Source organism: Gopherus evgoodei, chromosome 3 (genome assembly GCF_007399415.2).
Source record: "Gopherus evgoodei ecotype Sinaloan lineage chromosome 3, rGopEvg1_v1.p, whole genome shotgun sequence".
Lineage (NCBI taxonomy): Eukaryota > Metazoa > Chordata > Testudines > Testudinidae > Gopherus > Gopherus evgoodei.
Window position 1 is genome coordinate 18,562,330 of NC_044324.1, and position 15,025 is coordinate 18,577,354.

Here is a 15,025-nt window from a genome sequence, read left to right on the forward strand (position 1 = left end):
AAGCCCTCACTGACTCCTTTTAAGTGACGGAAGCAGGAACAATTCACTGTGCAGTTCTGCAAACAAGGCTGTGGTTTTGCTTCCTTGCTCTTGCTGTTCAGATGGGCTGCACAATCCACCCCTCTGACTTATGGACTGTCTCATGCCAATACATTTTAAGAGAGAAATAAAGGATAGTTTAGGAGGGTGGAGTGGATGGCTCTACGGGACTGGGAATGATGGGACTGGCATTTCACTTCTAGTTCCCTAGCTTTAACCTGTTGACTGGAAGCTGTTACCATCCGCTGGCTGTTTGGTGATCTCAATACACTTCCCCAGTATCCACATCACAAAGTATTCAACAGGGCATGGCCAGTGACATCCCAACGTGAGGGAACGGGGAAGCAGGGACATTGTAGCAGGGGAACTAGGACTGTCTTTTTTTTTTTTTTTTAAATATATAATGACCGTGCTGAGATGAGGATAAAAGCCCCATCCATTGAATCTAATGGGAGAGCATAAGCTTAAACCAGAGTATTGCTGCTTGTCACCTTGAGAAACACAGGCCAGACTCAGCCCACTGCAGACTTTCCTGCTGCAGCTGGAGTTTGAGTGGGGAAAGGGAAATGATCTGAGTGTTTCTATAACCCTTCCCACATGGGTGAGGAGCATGATCACGGAACGTGAGAGGACCAGGGATAGTGGCCTGTTTATGTGCAACCACATTTCCCTAAGCAACCACTGATTTTATGCACCTCCGCTCTAGGGTACCCTGTGTGAGACCCCCAGTGTGAGACCTGCAGCTCCCATTGAATCCAGCCAGGGATGCCAGAAGGCCCATCTGTGAAGAGTTTCCAGTTGCTGACTGCTCCTTTTGTGGGGCAGGTAGTGGCCAAGGTGGGAGGAAGCAGCAGGCAGAGAAACCTGAAGGATCTGAAAGCAACGAGGCTCCAGGACTCTCAGGTGAGCTAAGCTAAAAGATAGGCTTGTCTGGAGATGTCAGCCCTGCCTCACAAACCTCCCTTTCCCTGCCCTAACAGGTGCTGGTGCTGCAAAGGTGCTGGGTGTTGGCATACACGGAAACCTACAGTAACATCAGAGTAGACTCTTGGGCTCAGTGTGGAACATGTCCTTAGTTTGCAGCTCTAAACAGGTGCTGTATAGACAGGCTTAGGCACCACCCACATGGCTACAGGACTAATGCGAAGGCCCCTTCAGCTGTGAACAGTGGCCACTCTATATCGAGAGGGTTGAGCTGAGGGTCAGAATTACAGAAAGGGAGGGACATGGGGGAGCCAGGGTACGCACAGGGAAAATACCCAGATTGCTTTGCTTTTTGACTGTTCATAGCCCAGAATAAATTAACTTCCTAGTGGAATTTTAAGTCAAAGGGGCTTCACTGTCAAGGGGGAAAGCATCATTGAATGCCATGCAGAGGCCCCCCGCCAAATAATCACAGACTCATAGACTTTAAGGCCAGAAGGGACCATTGTGATCATCTAGTCTGACCTCCTGCACATCACAGGCCACAGAACCTCACCCACCCACTCCTGTAACAGACCCCTAACTGAGTTACTCAAGTTCTCAAATCCTGATTTAAAGACTTCAAGTCATGGAAAATCCACCATTTACACTGGTTTAAACCTGCAAGTAACCCATGCCCCAGGCTGCAGAGGAAGGCAAACCTCCCTCCACCCCTCATGTCTGCCAATCTGACCCGGGGGAAATTTCTTTCATGACCCCAAATATGGCGATGAGCTGGACCCTGAGCATTTTGGCAAGACCCAAACATCTGGGAAAGAATTCTCTTATAACTCAGAGCCTTCCCCATGTAGTATCCCATCACTGGCCATTGAGTATATTTGCTACTAGCACTCACCGATCGGCTACATGCCGTGGTAGGCAACCTCATCGACTGATGTGTGTGGTGACAATCTGACCCGTGACATCTGCGTGCAGATGTGGTCACCCTATCTCAAAAAAGATATACTGGAATTGGAAAAGGTTCAGAAAAGGGCAACAAAAATGATTAGGGGTATAGAATGGCTTCTTTATGAGGAAAGAGTAATAAGACTGGGACTTTTCAGTTTGGAAAAGAGGAGACTAAAGGGGGATTTGATAGAGATCTATAAAATCATGGCTGGTGTAGAGAAAGTAATTAAGGAAGTGTTATTTACTCCTTCTCATAACACAAGAACAAGGGGCCACCAAATGAAATTAATAGGCAGCAGGTTTAAAACAAACACAAGAAAGTATTTTTTCATGCAACACACTGTCAACCTGTGGAACTCCTTGCCAGAGGATGTTGTGAAGGCCAGTACTATAACGAGGTTTAAAAGGGAGCTAGATAGATTCATGGAGGATAGGTCCATCAATGGTTATTAGCCAGGATGGGCAGGAATGGTGTCCCTAGCCTCTGTTTGCCAGAAGCTGGGATTGGGTGACAGGGGATGGATCACTTGATGATAACCTGTCTGTTTATTCCCTTTGGGGCACCTGCCATTGGCCACTGTCAGAGGGCAGGATACTGGGCTTGATGGACCTTTGGTCTGACCCAGTATGGCTGCTCTTATGTAATGGGCACACACTGAAGTTGTTGGCTCTATGATACTGTCTCCATTCTCTCTCCTACCCCTGGTTGCTGAGATGAGACATGTCACTCTTTCCTTCTACTTCCTTCCTTGCTGATGCTGAAAGGGAAAGGGGAGTAGGGGGAATTCCATTGGCTCCCAGATTTTTTTTCTCCCTTGTATCTTCCCCAAGCCCCAGAGGTGAGAGGTGGAAAGGCACCTCCTGACTCCCTCCCCAGTGAGTGTGTTCAGCTCTACCTGGGATGTATCCGGCAGCAGGGGGTTGCTCCTGTGATCTGTGCTCCTCCCACACCTGAGGCCAAGCGAGCTCACACGGATCAAGCCTGCAAGAGCTACATTCAGAGTACGTCTGCATTGCCCAAAAAACCCACTTGCTGCAGTGACTGACGTGGGCTTGCGCTACTGGGCTAAAAGTAGCAGTGTGGATGATCCAGCTCAGACTGGAGCCCAGGCTCTGAAACCTGGCGAAGGGGGTGGGTTGTAGAACCCAGGCTCTGCCCAAGCGGGAACGCCTATCCTGCTATTGTTAGCCACATAGCACGAGCCCTGTGAGACCGAGGCAGTTGACGTGGGCTCACTGCCGCAGGTTTTTCTTTTCGTTGGCGGTACAGACGTACCCCTAGGTTCCTGTACTTGACAGGCAGCTTGGAAGCCGCAAGCTGGGCTCTGGTGCATTAAACAGGGATGAGATTTCGGTGCAATATTTAACTACGCTATGTTCCTGTCAGGGCCGGGCCATGGGCAGCTGGGTGAGCCCTGGTCAGCTGGCAAGTTTCAGTTAGGAGAAAAGTGGCAGGGTCAGGAGTGAGCTGGGTCAGAATGCCAAGAAGTCAGTGTTGGGCACCAAGCTGCAGGTGGCAGGTAGATAATCTAGCAGGGTCAGAATCGAGCCAGGTCAGGATATCAGGAAGTCGGGGTCAGGTGCCAGGTTGCGGACAGCAATCAAATAGCAATGTCAAGGTCAAACTAGGGTCAGAAGCTGGATTCAAGGGTCTTTTCGCAGGCAAGCTGGTGGGCAGGGTTGTTGTCCAGGCAGCTCGTCATGCTAATTTCCTGGTTTAAATACTGGTATTGGCCAATCAGTGGGGAGTGAGGGCCCACCACTCTGGCTTTGCTGGGCAATACTTCCTGCCAAGCCTAGCTTCACTGTGTTCTCCAGTGGGAGCCCAGCCTGTGGCAATGTTGACACATCAGAGGCCCAGAACCACCCTCCTGGTCCCAGGTTCTAGCTGGACAGGTTCTTACAGTCCCAGATCTTCCCTGGGAGACCCTGAAGCAGGATTAGAAACCACGCATGCTGGGCAAAATTACTGAAGTCTCCTGCCCATTCCGGCAATCTTCCTGGAACTGGAACAAATATGTGCAGGTGCATGAGCCTTCGTTGGCTTGGCTAGACAGACATTCCTTCCATCAGCTGAGGATGGCTCCTCTCCTCAGCTCAGACTAGCAAAACGGACCCAGTCTAGCAATTGCTGCAGCCAGTTCAGTGTTAACGAAGTCCCTGACCAAACTCCCACCCTCTTTGTATCCTCTTACAAACAATTAACACACAAACCTTCAGAGATTCCCCTGCTTATATTTATAAGCTACTCTAAGGTCAGGACTTGACCTAAAGAAATTGTCACACGTTTAAATCCATGCTGCCATGAATGTAGACCAAAGTCCACAATGAACATGCACATTACTTCCAGCATGGCTTTGGGATAGGGGATAGGGATTCTATCCCATCCTGGCCAGGTCCCTTAGGAACCAAAAATAACTTCCACCTGGCAGCTGTTTGGTGGTTTACAGCACGTGAGATTAGTTTGGCCTCAGCCCATTTTGCAGTAAATAAGGATAAGGGGAACAGAGAGGAGACCTTTCCTCACAGCCTAGTGGAAGAAGGGAACTGCTGGAGAACCATTAGGTCATCAGCATCTGATGTCATCCCTTGTTACGTCAGCACAACCCCGCAACTCACAGGCGCTGCCTTTCAGCTTTCCCCAATGGTGCTCCAGCCCCTCTCTGCCCCAAGCCCCCACCCCACCCCTTCCCCCAAGGTCCCGCGCTCGCTCTTCCCCCTCCCCCAAGCACACCCTGCCCTCGCTCCACCTCTTCCTGCCCCCGCTTTTCCCCACCAACGCCTCCCGCCTGTCACTGAGCAGCCGATCGGCGGCAATAAGGAGGCGCAGAGGAGGAAAAGCTGATTGGTGGGTTGCTAATGTGTGCCGAGCACCCCCTCTTTTTTTCCCATGGATGCTCCAGTCCCGGAGGCAACGTCACTGCTTCCATTGTGGCTGCACTAGGCTTGCTAGGGTAGCTGTTCCAAACCGAAGGGCCTCTTCAGCTTGTAAACGATCTCTCTACCTGTCATGCACATCTTGCACACAGTAGGCTGCAGGGCTGCTGTTAGCAGGTCAGGCTTTTGTATCAGATCTAGAATGCCAACAGAGCTTACTTCTCAGAGAGATACACACCAGAGGTGCTCACTATAAAATCCTTTAACGCTCTGCCAGGTGTGTTACATACAGCACCACCTAGTGGCTGATCAGTATAATACAGTTTGGTATTCTTCACACTACCTGTGGGGTATTCACTGGTGCCCATAGCTGCCGTATTGACGCTTTAAACTGGCAAAGAGAACAAGACTTCTTGGGATGTGGGTCCCTGCTCTAATGTTGCTAGCTCATAGCTCCCAGAGAGTCCTCCAGGTCCCTCACATTAACTGCATGCCCTTCACTTGGAACCTCACCTTTCGGCGCTGAGGGTTTCTTGTTCATTGTTTGCAAATGCACACATCCTCAAATGCTTCCCTTGACTTTTATTTTGTAGGCCTCTGGAAAGAATTTATTCCTGGCATTCGGTGCGGCTCTAGAAGCATGGACCATGGGTGGAAGCCCATCTCCAGGTCCTGTGGAAGAAGAGCCAACCATCCAAGGAAAGGCTGACCGCGGGGCATGCTCCCTTACCCTTGCTCAGGAAGGACAGGAGGAGGATGTCGCTCAGCTAAGCCCTGAAGAACACAGTGTGCAGAGGAAGCAGGAAATGGGATGCTCAGTGCCTGATGCCTCAGATGCAGCAGGGGACACTTGGAAATGGCTGCGCTTCCATTTTGGTTTGTATGGCAGCATCCGGGCTAATGAGTTCTCGAGAGCTAATAAGGCGAACAAAAGAGGGGACTGGAAGGATCCTGTGCCCAGGTATTGACCGAATCCTCTGTCGTGGCAAACACCGTTCTCTTTTTCCTCCCCTTGCCCGCCTCCCATGCCCAATGCCCAGTTTCTAAAGAGGCAAAAGTGGCTTTGTTATTGCTTGCTTGTTTAATGTCTTAATCAGCTGCGGCTCCAGGCACCAGCGCTCCAAGTGCGTGCCTGGGGCGGCAAGCCGCAGGGGGCGCCCTGCCAGTCCCTTCAAGGGCGGCAGTCAGGCAGCCTTCAGTGGCTTGCGTGCGGGAGGTCCGCCGGTCCCGCGGATTCGGCGGCTTGCCTGTGGGAGGTCCGCTGGTCCTGCAGATTTGGCGGCAATTTGGCGGCGGGTATGCTGAAGCTGTGGGACCGGCGGACCTCCCGCAGGCATGCCACCGAATCTGCGGGACCGGGGACCTCCCACAGGCAAGCCGCCGAATCTGCGGGACCGGGGACCTCTCGCAGGCAAGCCGCCGAATCCGCGGGACTGGGGACCTCCCACAGGTGAGTTGCTGAATCCGCGGGACCGGGGACCTCCCACAGGCATGCTGCCGGATCCGCGGGACCGGGGACCTCCCGCAGGCATGCTGCCGGATCCGCGGGACCGGGGACCTCCCGCAGGCAAGCTGCCGGATCCGCGGGACCGGGGACCTCCCGCAGGCAAGCTGCCGGATCCGCGGGACCGGGGACCTCCCGCAGGCAAGCTGCCGGATCCGCGGGCCCGGGGACCTCCCGCAGGCAAGCTGCCGGATCCGCGGGACCGGGGACCTCCCGCAGGCAAGCTGCCGGATCCGCGGGACCGGGGACCTCCCGCAGGCAAGCTGCCGGATCCGCGGGACCGGGGACCTCCCGCAGGCAAGCCGCCGAATCCGCGGGACTGGGGACCTCCCACAGGCGAGTTGCTGAATCCGCGGGACCGGGGACCTCCCGCAGGCAAGCCGCCGAATCTGCGGGACCGGGGACCTCCCGCAGGCAAGCCGCCGAATCTGCGGGACCGGGGACCTCTCGCAGGCAAGCCGCCGAATCCGCGGGACCGGGGACCTCTCGCAGGCAAGCCGCCGAATCTGTGGGACCGGGGACCTCTCGCAGGCAAGCCGCCGAATCCGCGGGACTGGGGACCTCCCACAGGCGAGTTGCTGAATCCGCGGGACCGGGGACCTCCCGCAGGCATGCCGCTGAATCAGCGGGACTGGGGACCTCCCGTAGGCATGCCGCTGAATCGGCGGGACTGGGGACCTCCCACAGGCATGCCGCTGAATCGGCGGGACCGGGGACCTCCCGCAGGCATGCCGCTGAATCGGCGGGACCGGGGACCTCCCGCAGGCAAGCTGCCGAATCCGCGGGACCGGGGACCTCCCTCAGGCAAATTGCTGAATCCGTGGGACCGGGGACCTCCCGCAGGCAAGCCGCCGAATCCACAGGACTGGGGACCTCCCGCAGGCATGCCGTTGAAGGCTGCCTGACTGCTGTACTTGGGGCGGCAAAAAAGCTAGAGTCGCCCCTGGTCTCAACGTTACAGTCCTGGGCATTGGATGTGTTGATTCCTGCAGAATGTTCCCATGAAACTGGCAGGTTTCTCAAGCTAAGAAGAAACAATAAGACAAGCTATGCTTAAATATAAATAGGGATGTAATCTCCCTGGGGTAAAGAACATTAGAAGATCTGCCCCAAGAGATGCTGACTAAATCCACATGACTGCAAATCAGGAAAAACAAGGCTCCTTTTCCCAGTCAACCCACCCACCCCGCCTCTCCTCCTCTGCGACACTCTAGGTATTTTTCTGGTCACTACAGTATATTGTCCCATCTGGCTCCGAATGACTAAATGCAGTGTTGTGTCTGGAGTAGTAGATACAGGAAAACACAGCAGTGCTCACAAGGGGGTTCAGTCTTGCCAAGTGTTGAGTGCCCTCAACTCCCATTGATTTCAGAGGCTTAGGTACTAAGGCTGAGCAATTGACACCGCTAGCAAATATATAGGGTTTTCCCCTCCTCTTCCACCATTTCTCCATCTGGTTCCCACTGTTTTCCTTCGTCGCCAACTTTTTTCTTCATCCCCTTCCTCCCATCTCTGCATGCACATTCGGCTAGACTGGAAGAGAACAAGGAGTAATGGTCTCAAGTTACAGTGGGGGAGGTTTAGGTTGAATATTAGGAAAAACTTTTTCACTCAGAGAGTGGTGCAGCACTGGAATGGGTTACCTAGGGAGGTGGTGGAATCTCCTTCCTTAGAGGTTTTTAAGGTCAGGCTTGACAAAGCCCTGGCTGGGACGATTTAGTTGGGAATTGGTCCTACTTTGAGCAGGGGGTTGGACTAGATGACCTCCTGAGGTCCCTTCCAACCCTGATATTCTATGATTCTATGATTGTTCTTGTAATGTTTCTGGATTCACACTGCAAAGCCAGGATATTCTCACTCTAATTTCCATCCTGTTTATTGTAGGTTGGTTCTGCACTTCGACAGCGGGGGCTTTCTCGTCTTTTACAACTGCCAGATCCACTGGTGCACCTCTCCCGCTGTGGAACCTGCTTCTGACATCCTGTCTCCCAAGTTCCATAGGGGGCAGGCCTTGGCAGCCCTGCGCCAGCCGACATCCATCTGCTACACTCTTCTGGACCAGAGATATTTCTCCGGTCTGGGTATGTTCCACCAGAGAGGGGAATACGCTCCAGAAACAGTGATATTTTGGCCCAGTTAAGAGATGGGTCTCTGATTTATTAGCTGTAAACCCTGCATGTTAAACGTTAGCATGGAGACATAACTTCTTCTTTTTGATATCCCCTGATAGCTCAGCTCTTTATGAAATCAAACCTGTTAGGACTTAATTCTCATATGTGCCAACTTCAGTGGGAGCTGTTATTGCTCAGCGCCTCTGGAAATCAGGCTCTTAAGTTTCATAATCCCCCTGAGAGGTAGATGAGTATTAGCCTCTGTACAGACAGAGAATCAGAGGTACAGCAAGGTTACCTGACTTCCCCAAGGCCATAGAGGGAGTTGGAATCATAGGCACTGTCATGGTATAATTCCCCACTCTGAACCTTAGTGTCCAAAAGATGGGGTACCAGTATGAATTCCTCTAAGCTCAATTACCAGCTTAGTACTTGTAGCGCTGCCACCAACCAGGAATTCCAGTGCCTGGTACACTCTGGTCCCCCCAAAACCTTGCCCGGGGACCCCCAAGGCCCAGTCCCTCTGGATCTTAACACAAGGAAAGTAAACCCTTTCCCCCAGTTGCCTCTCCCAGGCTTCCCCTCCCTGGGTTACCCTGGAAGATCACTGTGATTCAAACTCCTTGAATCTTAAAACAGAGAGGAAAATTCACCTTCCCCCTCCTTCTCTCTCCCCCTCCCAGACTATCCCTGAGAGAGAAAGTAATCCTAACACAGAGAGAAATTAGCCTCTCTCTCCGCCTTCCCTTCTTTCTCCCCACCAATTCCCTGGTGGATCCAGACCCAGTCCCCTGAGGTCTCACCAGAATAAAAAAACAATCAGGTTCTTAAACAAGAAAAGCTTTTAATTAAAGAAAGAAAAAACAGTAAAAATTATCTTTGTAAATTTAAGATGGAATATGTTACAGGGTCTTCCAGCTATAGACACTGGGAATACCCTCCCAGCCTAAGTATACAAGTACAAATTAAAATCCTTTTAGCAAAATACAAATTTGAACTCCTTCCAGCCAAATACACATTTGAACTTCTTCCAACCAAAAACACATTTGCAAATAAAGAAAACAAACATAAGCCTAACTCGCTTTATCTACCTAGTACTTACTATTTTGGATCTATAAGAACCTGTATCAGGGAGATTGGAGAGAAACCTGGTTGCACGTCTGGTCACTCTCAGAACCCAGAGAGAACAACCACCAAAATCTAACAGCACACACAAAAACTTCCCTCCCTCAAGATTTGAAAGTATCCTGTCCCCTGATTGGTCCTCTGGTCAGGTGACAGTCAGGCTCTCTGAACTTGTTAACCTTTACAGGCAAAAGAGACATGAAGTACTCCTGTTCTATTAACCCTTAACTATCTGTTTCTGACAGGCACAAAAAGTCCTAGACAAGCACTCAGACCACTAGACCATGCCTGCTATTCATGTGATCAGTTCTCACTGTCTCACTATTGCACCTGTATTTACAAATCTCTTCTCGCCCTATGTCCCAGGGAACATCATTAAGAACGAGATCTTATATTTGGCAAGGATCCACCCATTATCGCAAGGCTCGCTCTTGGCTCTCTCAGCTCTTGAATCCTTGCTGGATCATGCTGTTCAGTTCAGCACAGACTGGCTGCATAAGAAGCTGGCTGGAAAAGGATTACACTATCAGATCTACCTGAAAGAAAAATGTCCTCTTGGACATAAGGTGATGCAGGGAACTTTTGGACCCCAAGATGGGTTTAAGAGGCTTAGCTGGTGGTGTCCTCAGTGCCAGCCTCGAGTACCTCCTGAAGGGAATGACCCCAAATCGCTTAAACACTGAGTGAACAAATATGCCAGCCTGAATGTGGATTATGAGCACACTCTCCTTTCTTGCAGAACGTCGCCTTCTGATCTTTTTGTGACAGGCTGTCTGTTGTGCTGAGCAGAAATCACTTATCCTGGAAGGCAAAACATGGAGAGAAAATAAGAGCGTCATTAAAAAGGGAGGGGATGTTTTTGTGACACTCCCAAGTCATTATTGAGCTATGAGGAGAAATAAAGCAAACAGTAGTAGGTGTAAATATCCCCCAGAAGATCGGAATTATAGTCACTGAAATACTTGGCACCTTCAGGTTTGCTCATGTAAAAATGTGAATATGTTCAATTTTTCTTCTGCCAGTGAAGCAGTATAAATAACGTCAGTGTGATTGTCTTGTTTGTTTAACTGTTTTGCAAACCTCCTGCCAGACCAATTGGCTGGGAAGAGTAAGTGATGGGAAATAGAACTTTTCTCCCTAAGCCAGCAATTCACATGCAGCTGGCTTGATGGTGATTAAGCATTCTTATGACCCTAACAGGTTGGCACCATGTGTTCACATCCCAAAACAATTGGCACCCTTACTGGCACTCTCAGCCAAGAGCCAGGTCAGAGTGGGGAAAGCTTTTACAATTGCCTGTGCTAGCTTCTGACGCGGAGCTCTCGCAATTCAACGAGAAACTCTTTTCTGCCAACACCCGCCTGCGTTGGTGGAGAAAGAAATCATGCTCTTGTTCAGCTTTAAGATGTTACAATCAACTCATTTGCATTGCGGCTTAGATCCATGCTAGATATGTGCTCACCATGTGCTGATGCTGAAGCATCAATTATTTTTAAGAGGATATGTCTATTCCCAAAGACTTTGACTCTGGAGAAATAATCGTAAGAAATAATCACGATTTCCTAACAGGTAGACAAGACACTCCCTAAACTTGCAAACTGCATCACCGGCTAGCCTTCCTGAGGCAAAAGTTTGAATGAACAGAAGAGGCTGCATTCCAGCCTGGTGTAACTTGACTTCAGTGGGGTAATACCAGGGATGATCTCGGCCCATGGTATTTATGCTTTGCAACTAGACAGTAATAAACTTGAGCTGGGTCAGACTAATAGGGTGGAGAGAGTGTCAGAGTCAAAGGCCTCCACTGGGAACAGACGGCCTCCAGCCATTCCAAATTTGCTGACTGGGAGTGCTGTGGCAGCATACAGGGAAAAAGGCTCTTTCACTTAAACCCTGATCCAAAGCCCAGTGAATCCATTGGGTTTTGGATCAGGCTTTAGCTAGACCCTAAACATATACAGCTGTATGAACCAAAGGCAACAACTCACGTTGCATTAGGAAGTGACAGGGAAGCCAGTGCAGTGTGGAGCACTTAATGTGTCTCTACATTCTGCACTCTCTACAGCAGGGGTTCTCAAACTGGGGGTCGGGATCCCTCAGGGGGTTGTGAGGTGATTACATGGGGGGGGGGTTGCGAGCTGTCAGCCTCCACCCCAAACCCCGTTTTGTCTCTAGCATTTATAATGGTGTTGAATATATAAAAAAAGTTTTTAATTTAAAAGAGGGGGGTCACACTCAGAGGGTTGCTATGTGAAAGGGAGTCACCTGTAAAAATGTTTTGAGAGCCACTATGCTACCGCTTCTGAGTGTTCTTCAGAGATATCTCCTTGTAGGACCTGTCACAGCAATGCAGCCTGGAGGTCAAAAGAACCTGAATAGCTGTGGCTTGATCTGCAGTTGAGAAACATGGTTCCAGTGGTCACGCTGTCCCACCGATGGAGAAAAGCACAACTGGCCACTGAACCACCAGGGACTCCTGGAACAAAGAAGGCTCCAAAAGTGACACACTTTGTTCTATTAATCATTCATATTTAGTACAGAGCAGAAACACTAGCAAGAGGAACTGATGCATTAGAAATTCAAATCTTCATAATTTATAGTGCAACCGAACCTGAACCAGCCTGACCCCTCCAGCCAGACATTGTGACCAGCAGCCAGTCACTTGTCCCTTTAGGCTGATGCAGGTGAAAACCAAATCAAAAGGGCATTTGAAATGCTGGGGTTAGAAAGAAACAATGGAGAAATACCTCTGGGGCGGAGGTGGTGGGATCAGAGATCATTTTCAGGTAGTTGTTTGGGCCCTCATTGCCTTTGTAGGGACACTAGCCATTGTCCAGAGACATTGGAGTTGACCCATGGGGTGCAGCACGTTGCTGATCTGAGGAGGGGAGAGGGCAGTTGGGTTCAGGCTGTTGGACCAGTGGCGGGATCAAGACCAGCACAAGGTCTCTGCAGGATGCAGTGCAGGGAGAGGGGCTCTCCAGGACATGCACAAAAGGGTGGGTGACAAGTGGGACGGGCTGGTGGTGCCAGGCACAGGGACCATCACAGCTGGCAGCAGCTGGGCTGTTGAGGGCTGGTTCTGGGGGATCAAAGCAGTTTGTCTCCAAATGCTGGAACTAGGGGTGTCTGGCAAGGCAGGGGGTGGGGCTATGTCGGGCAGGGGCAGGACACGCTGCCCTGGGGTGGGTTTTGCTCTGGGCTGTCGGAGGCCCCCTCCCTCCAAGGCCACCACACCGCAACCTCCCTGTCTCCGAAATGAGCCGCGGCCCCTTTAAGAAACCCGGCGCCTGTTCCTCTCCTGCTCCCCTCGCGAGGGAGGGGTGGGCGGTACCTTTCCCTTCCAGCCAATCAGAGGAATTCGACGTCCGTCACACCAGCCCCGGAGCCGGATTATTGGCCAGCGTCCTTCTGGTGCGAGAAGGGGGCGACCAATGAGCGCCCCGTCCACCCACGGAGCCAAGAGCGCCGCGCGCTGATAGGCCGGTGTCAGCGGCTGTGGGCGGGGTCGTGTCTCCTCTCTTCTCTCCGCGCCGTGCCGCGGAAGATGCTCTGGCGGGGGAGCCGCGGAGGGGCAGGTTGCTGGGCAGAGCGGGCGGGGGAGCTGTCGCGTGCGCGCGGCTGCCCATGGAGCGCGTGGGGAAGTGGCTGGGCCGCCCCCGGGAGATCTACAACCTGCTGCGGTTTAAGATGGGCGGCGGCGCGGCGGTGATGCCGCCGCTGGACCAGGTGAGCAGAGCGGGAGGGGCGGGCTGGGCCGGGGGCGCTGGCCCCGGGGGGGGCTCGTCTCGTTTCGCTGCTGGCCAGAGAAATCCGCCGGTTCTGGTCCGGGTAGTTCCGCCCAGCGCATCTCCCCAGCTGCACAGCCGCTGTCTGTGTAATGCGGGCTCCGTGGGACGTGACCCACTCACTCACTTCCCAGATCCCTGCCGGGCCACCTAATAACCCACCTGGGCCTCGATCCTGTAAGCGCCTCCCTGCAAGCAGAACCGCGCACCTGCCCAGTGCCCCACTGATCTCAGTGGGGTCCTCTTCGGCACAGGGTGCTTGCCCATAGGCTCATAATACGCCTGGGGCTGTAACCCAAACGTTTAAAATCCAGTCCTGCGCATGATTGTCTGACCCCTGGTTAATCACAAATCGGGATTAATTGACTATCAGTCGTGTCCCTTGGAAAGCAGCCTGTCCGGTGCATTTATCCCAAGCATTGATCTTGTGCAAGGCATTTTGGAAAATCAGAATTGTGCTGCCTCTGGCACACACAAATGGGCACATACACAGTACCTCATTGATGTCAGTAGCCATCTACTCTTTCTGCAAGAGGTGGACCTTAGTATGTTAATCAAATAGGGAGAAACAGGCACTGTTTCCTAGTTAACCCCCCTTCTTGTCAGAACCCTGTTGGTTTTTATAGTATGCCCCCTCCCATATTCTGAAATCTTGGTCCTGTTTCCTTCTCTTTTTCCATAGTAGTACAAAAGATAGAAGAGATTAGCATTAACCGTTCTTCACTATTCCTGTAATCCCCTTTCTCATCTAGGATGATCTGTATTCAGTGCTCTTGGAGGAAAAACACAAATACCAAGGCACCTGCCGGTGTGCCTGTAGGAAGATCGGTTCAATCTTGTTGACATATACAGCAATGCTAAATAAATGACCAATGGTATTCCTGTCTTGAGACCTCCCTTGTTTTTTCACATATGTCAACATGCTATTGGCTCATTGTAGGGTTGGTCATGAATTCTGGATTATTGTACTGAAGTATTTTCTTTAGGATAAGAGGGTGACATAGAATTTACTAGGAATTTGATAACAACTATCTCAGTCTCCCGGGTGTGCGCAGGGTTAACGGAGGGGGGCGGGGGAGTGTCGGTCTCCCCGGGGCGCGCGGGGTTAACGGAGGGGGGCAGGGGAGTGTCGGTCTCCCCGGGGCGCGCGGGGTTAACGGAGGGGGGCAGGGGAGTCTCGGTCTCCCCGGGACGCGCGGGGTTAACGGGGGGAGGGGGGCGGGGGAGTCTCGGTCTCCCCGGGACGCACGGGGTTAACGGGGGGAAGGGGGGGAAGAGTCTCGGTCTCCCCGGGACGCGCGGGGTTAACGGGGGGAGGGGAGAGAAGAGAGTCTCGGTCTCCCCGGGACGCGCGGGGTTAACGGGGGGAGGGGGGGGGAAAGAGAGTCTCGGTCTCCCCGGGACGCGCGGGGTTAACGGGGGGAGGAGGGGGGAAGAGAGTCTCGGTCTCCCCGGGACGCGCGGGGTTAACGGGGAGAGGGGGGCGGGGGAGTCTCGGTCTCCCCGGGACGCGCGGGGTTAACGGGGGGAGGGGGGGAAAAGTCTCAGTCTCCCCGGGACGCGCGGGGTTAACGGGGGGAGGGGGGGGGAAGAGAGTCTCGGTCTCCCCGGGACGCGCGGGGTTAACGGGGGGAGGGGGGGAAGAGTCTCAGTCTCCCCGGGACGCGCGGGGTTAACGGAGGGGGGCGGGGGAGTCTCGGTCTCCCCGGGAC

At 52.5% G+C, this 15,025-nt stretch overlaps 2 protein-coding genes across 4 annotated transcripts in view; both read left to right on the forward strand.

Annotated features, from left to right (window-relative positions):
• Nucleotides 1-15,025, forward strand: part of FDFT1 (farnesyl-diphosphate farnesyltransferase 1) — a 58,334-nt gene that overhangs the window by 21,559 nt on the left and 21,750 nt on the right. Inside the window, exon 1 of one of the 3 annotated variants that reach the window (XM_030555211.1) lies at nucleotides 13,118-13,254. The exons of 1 other annotated variant lie outside the window; for it this stretch is intronic. In XM_030555211.1, coding sequence (XP_030411071.1) covers nucleotides 13,153-13,254 — 102 coding nt within the window. In that variant the 5' untranslated portion in view covers nucleotides 13,118-13,152. Of the gene's footprint in view, nucleotides 1-13,117; nucleotides 13,255-15,025 lie in introns of those variants that run through there. One more of the 3 variants, XM_030555210.1, reaches the window with a different exon arrangement.
• NEIL2 (nei like DNA glycosylase 2) lies at nucleotides 805-10,224 on the forward strand. Its single transcript, XM_030555215.1, has 3 exons — nucleotides 805-944; nucleotides 8,174-8,373; nucleotides 9,895-10,224. Exons 1-3 carry the CDS (start codon nucleotides 805-807, stop codon nucleotides 10,209-10,211), a joined length of 657 nt encoding a protein of 218 aa, XP_030411075.1. The 3' UTR covers nucleotides 10,212-10,224.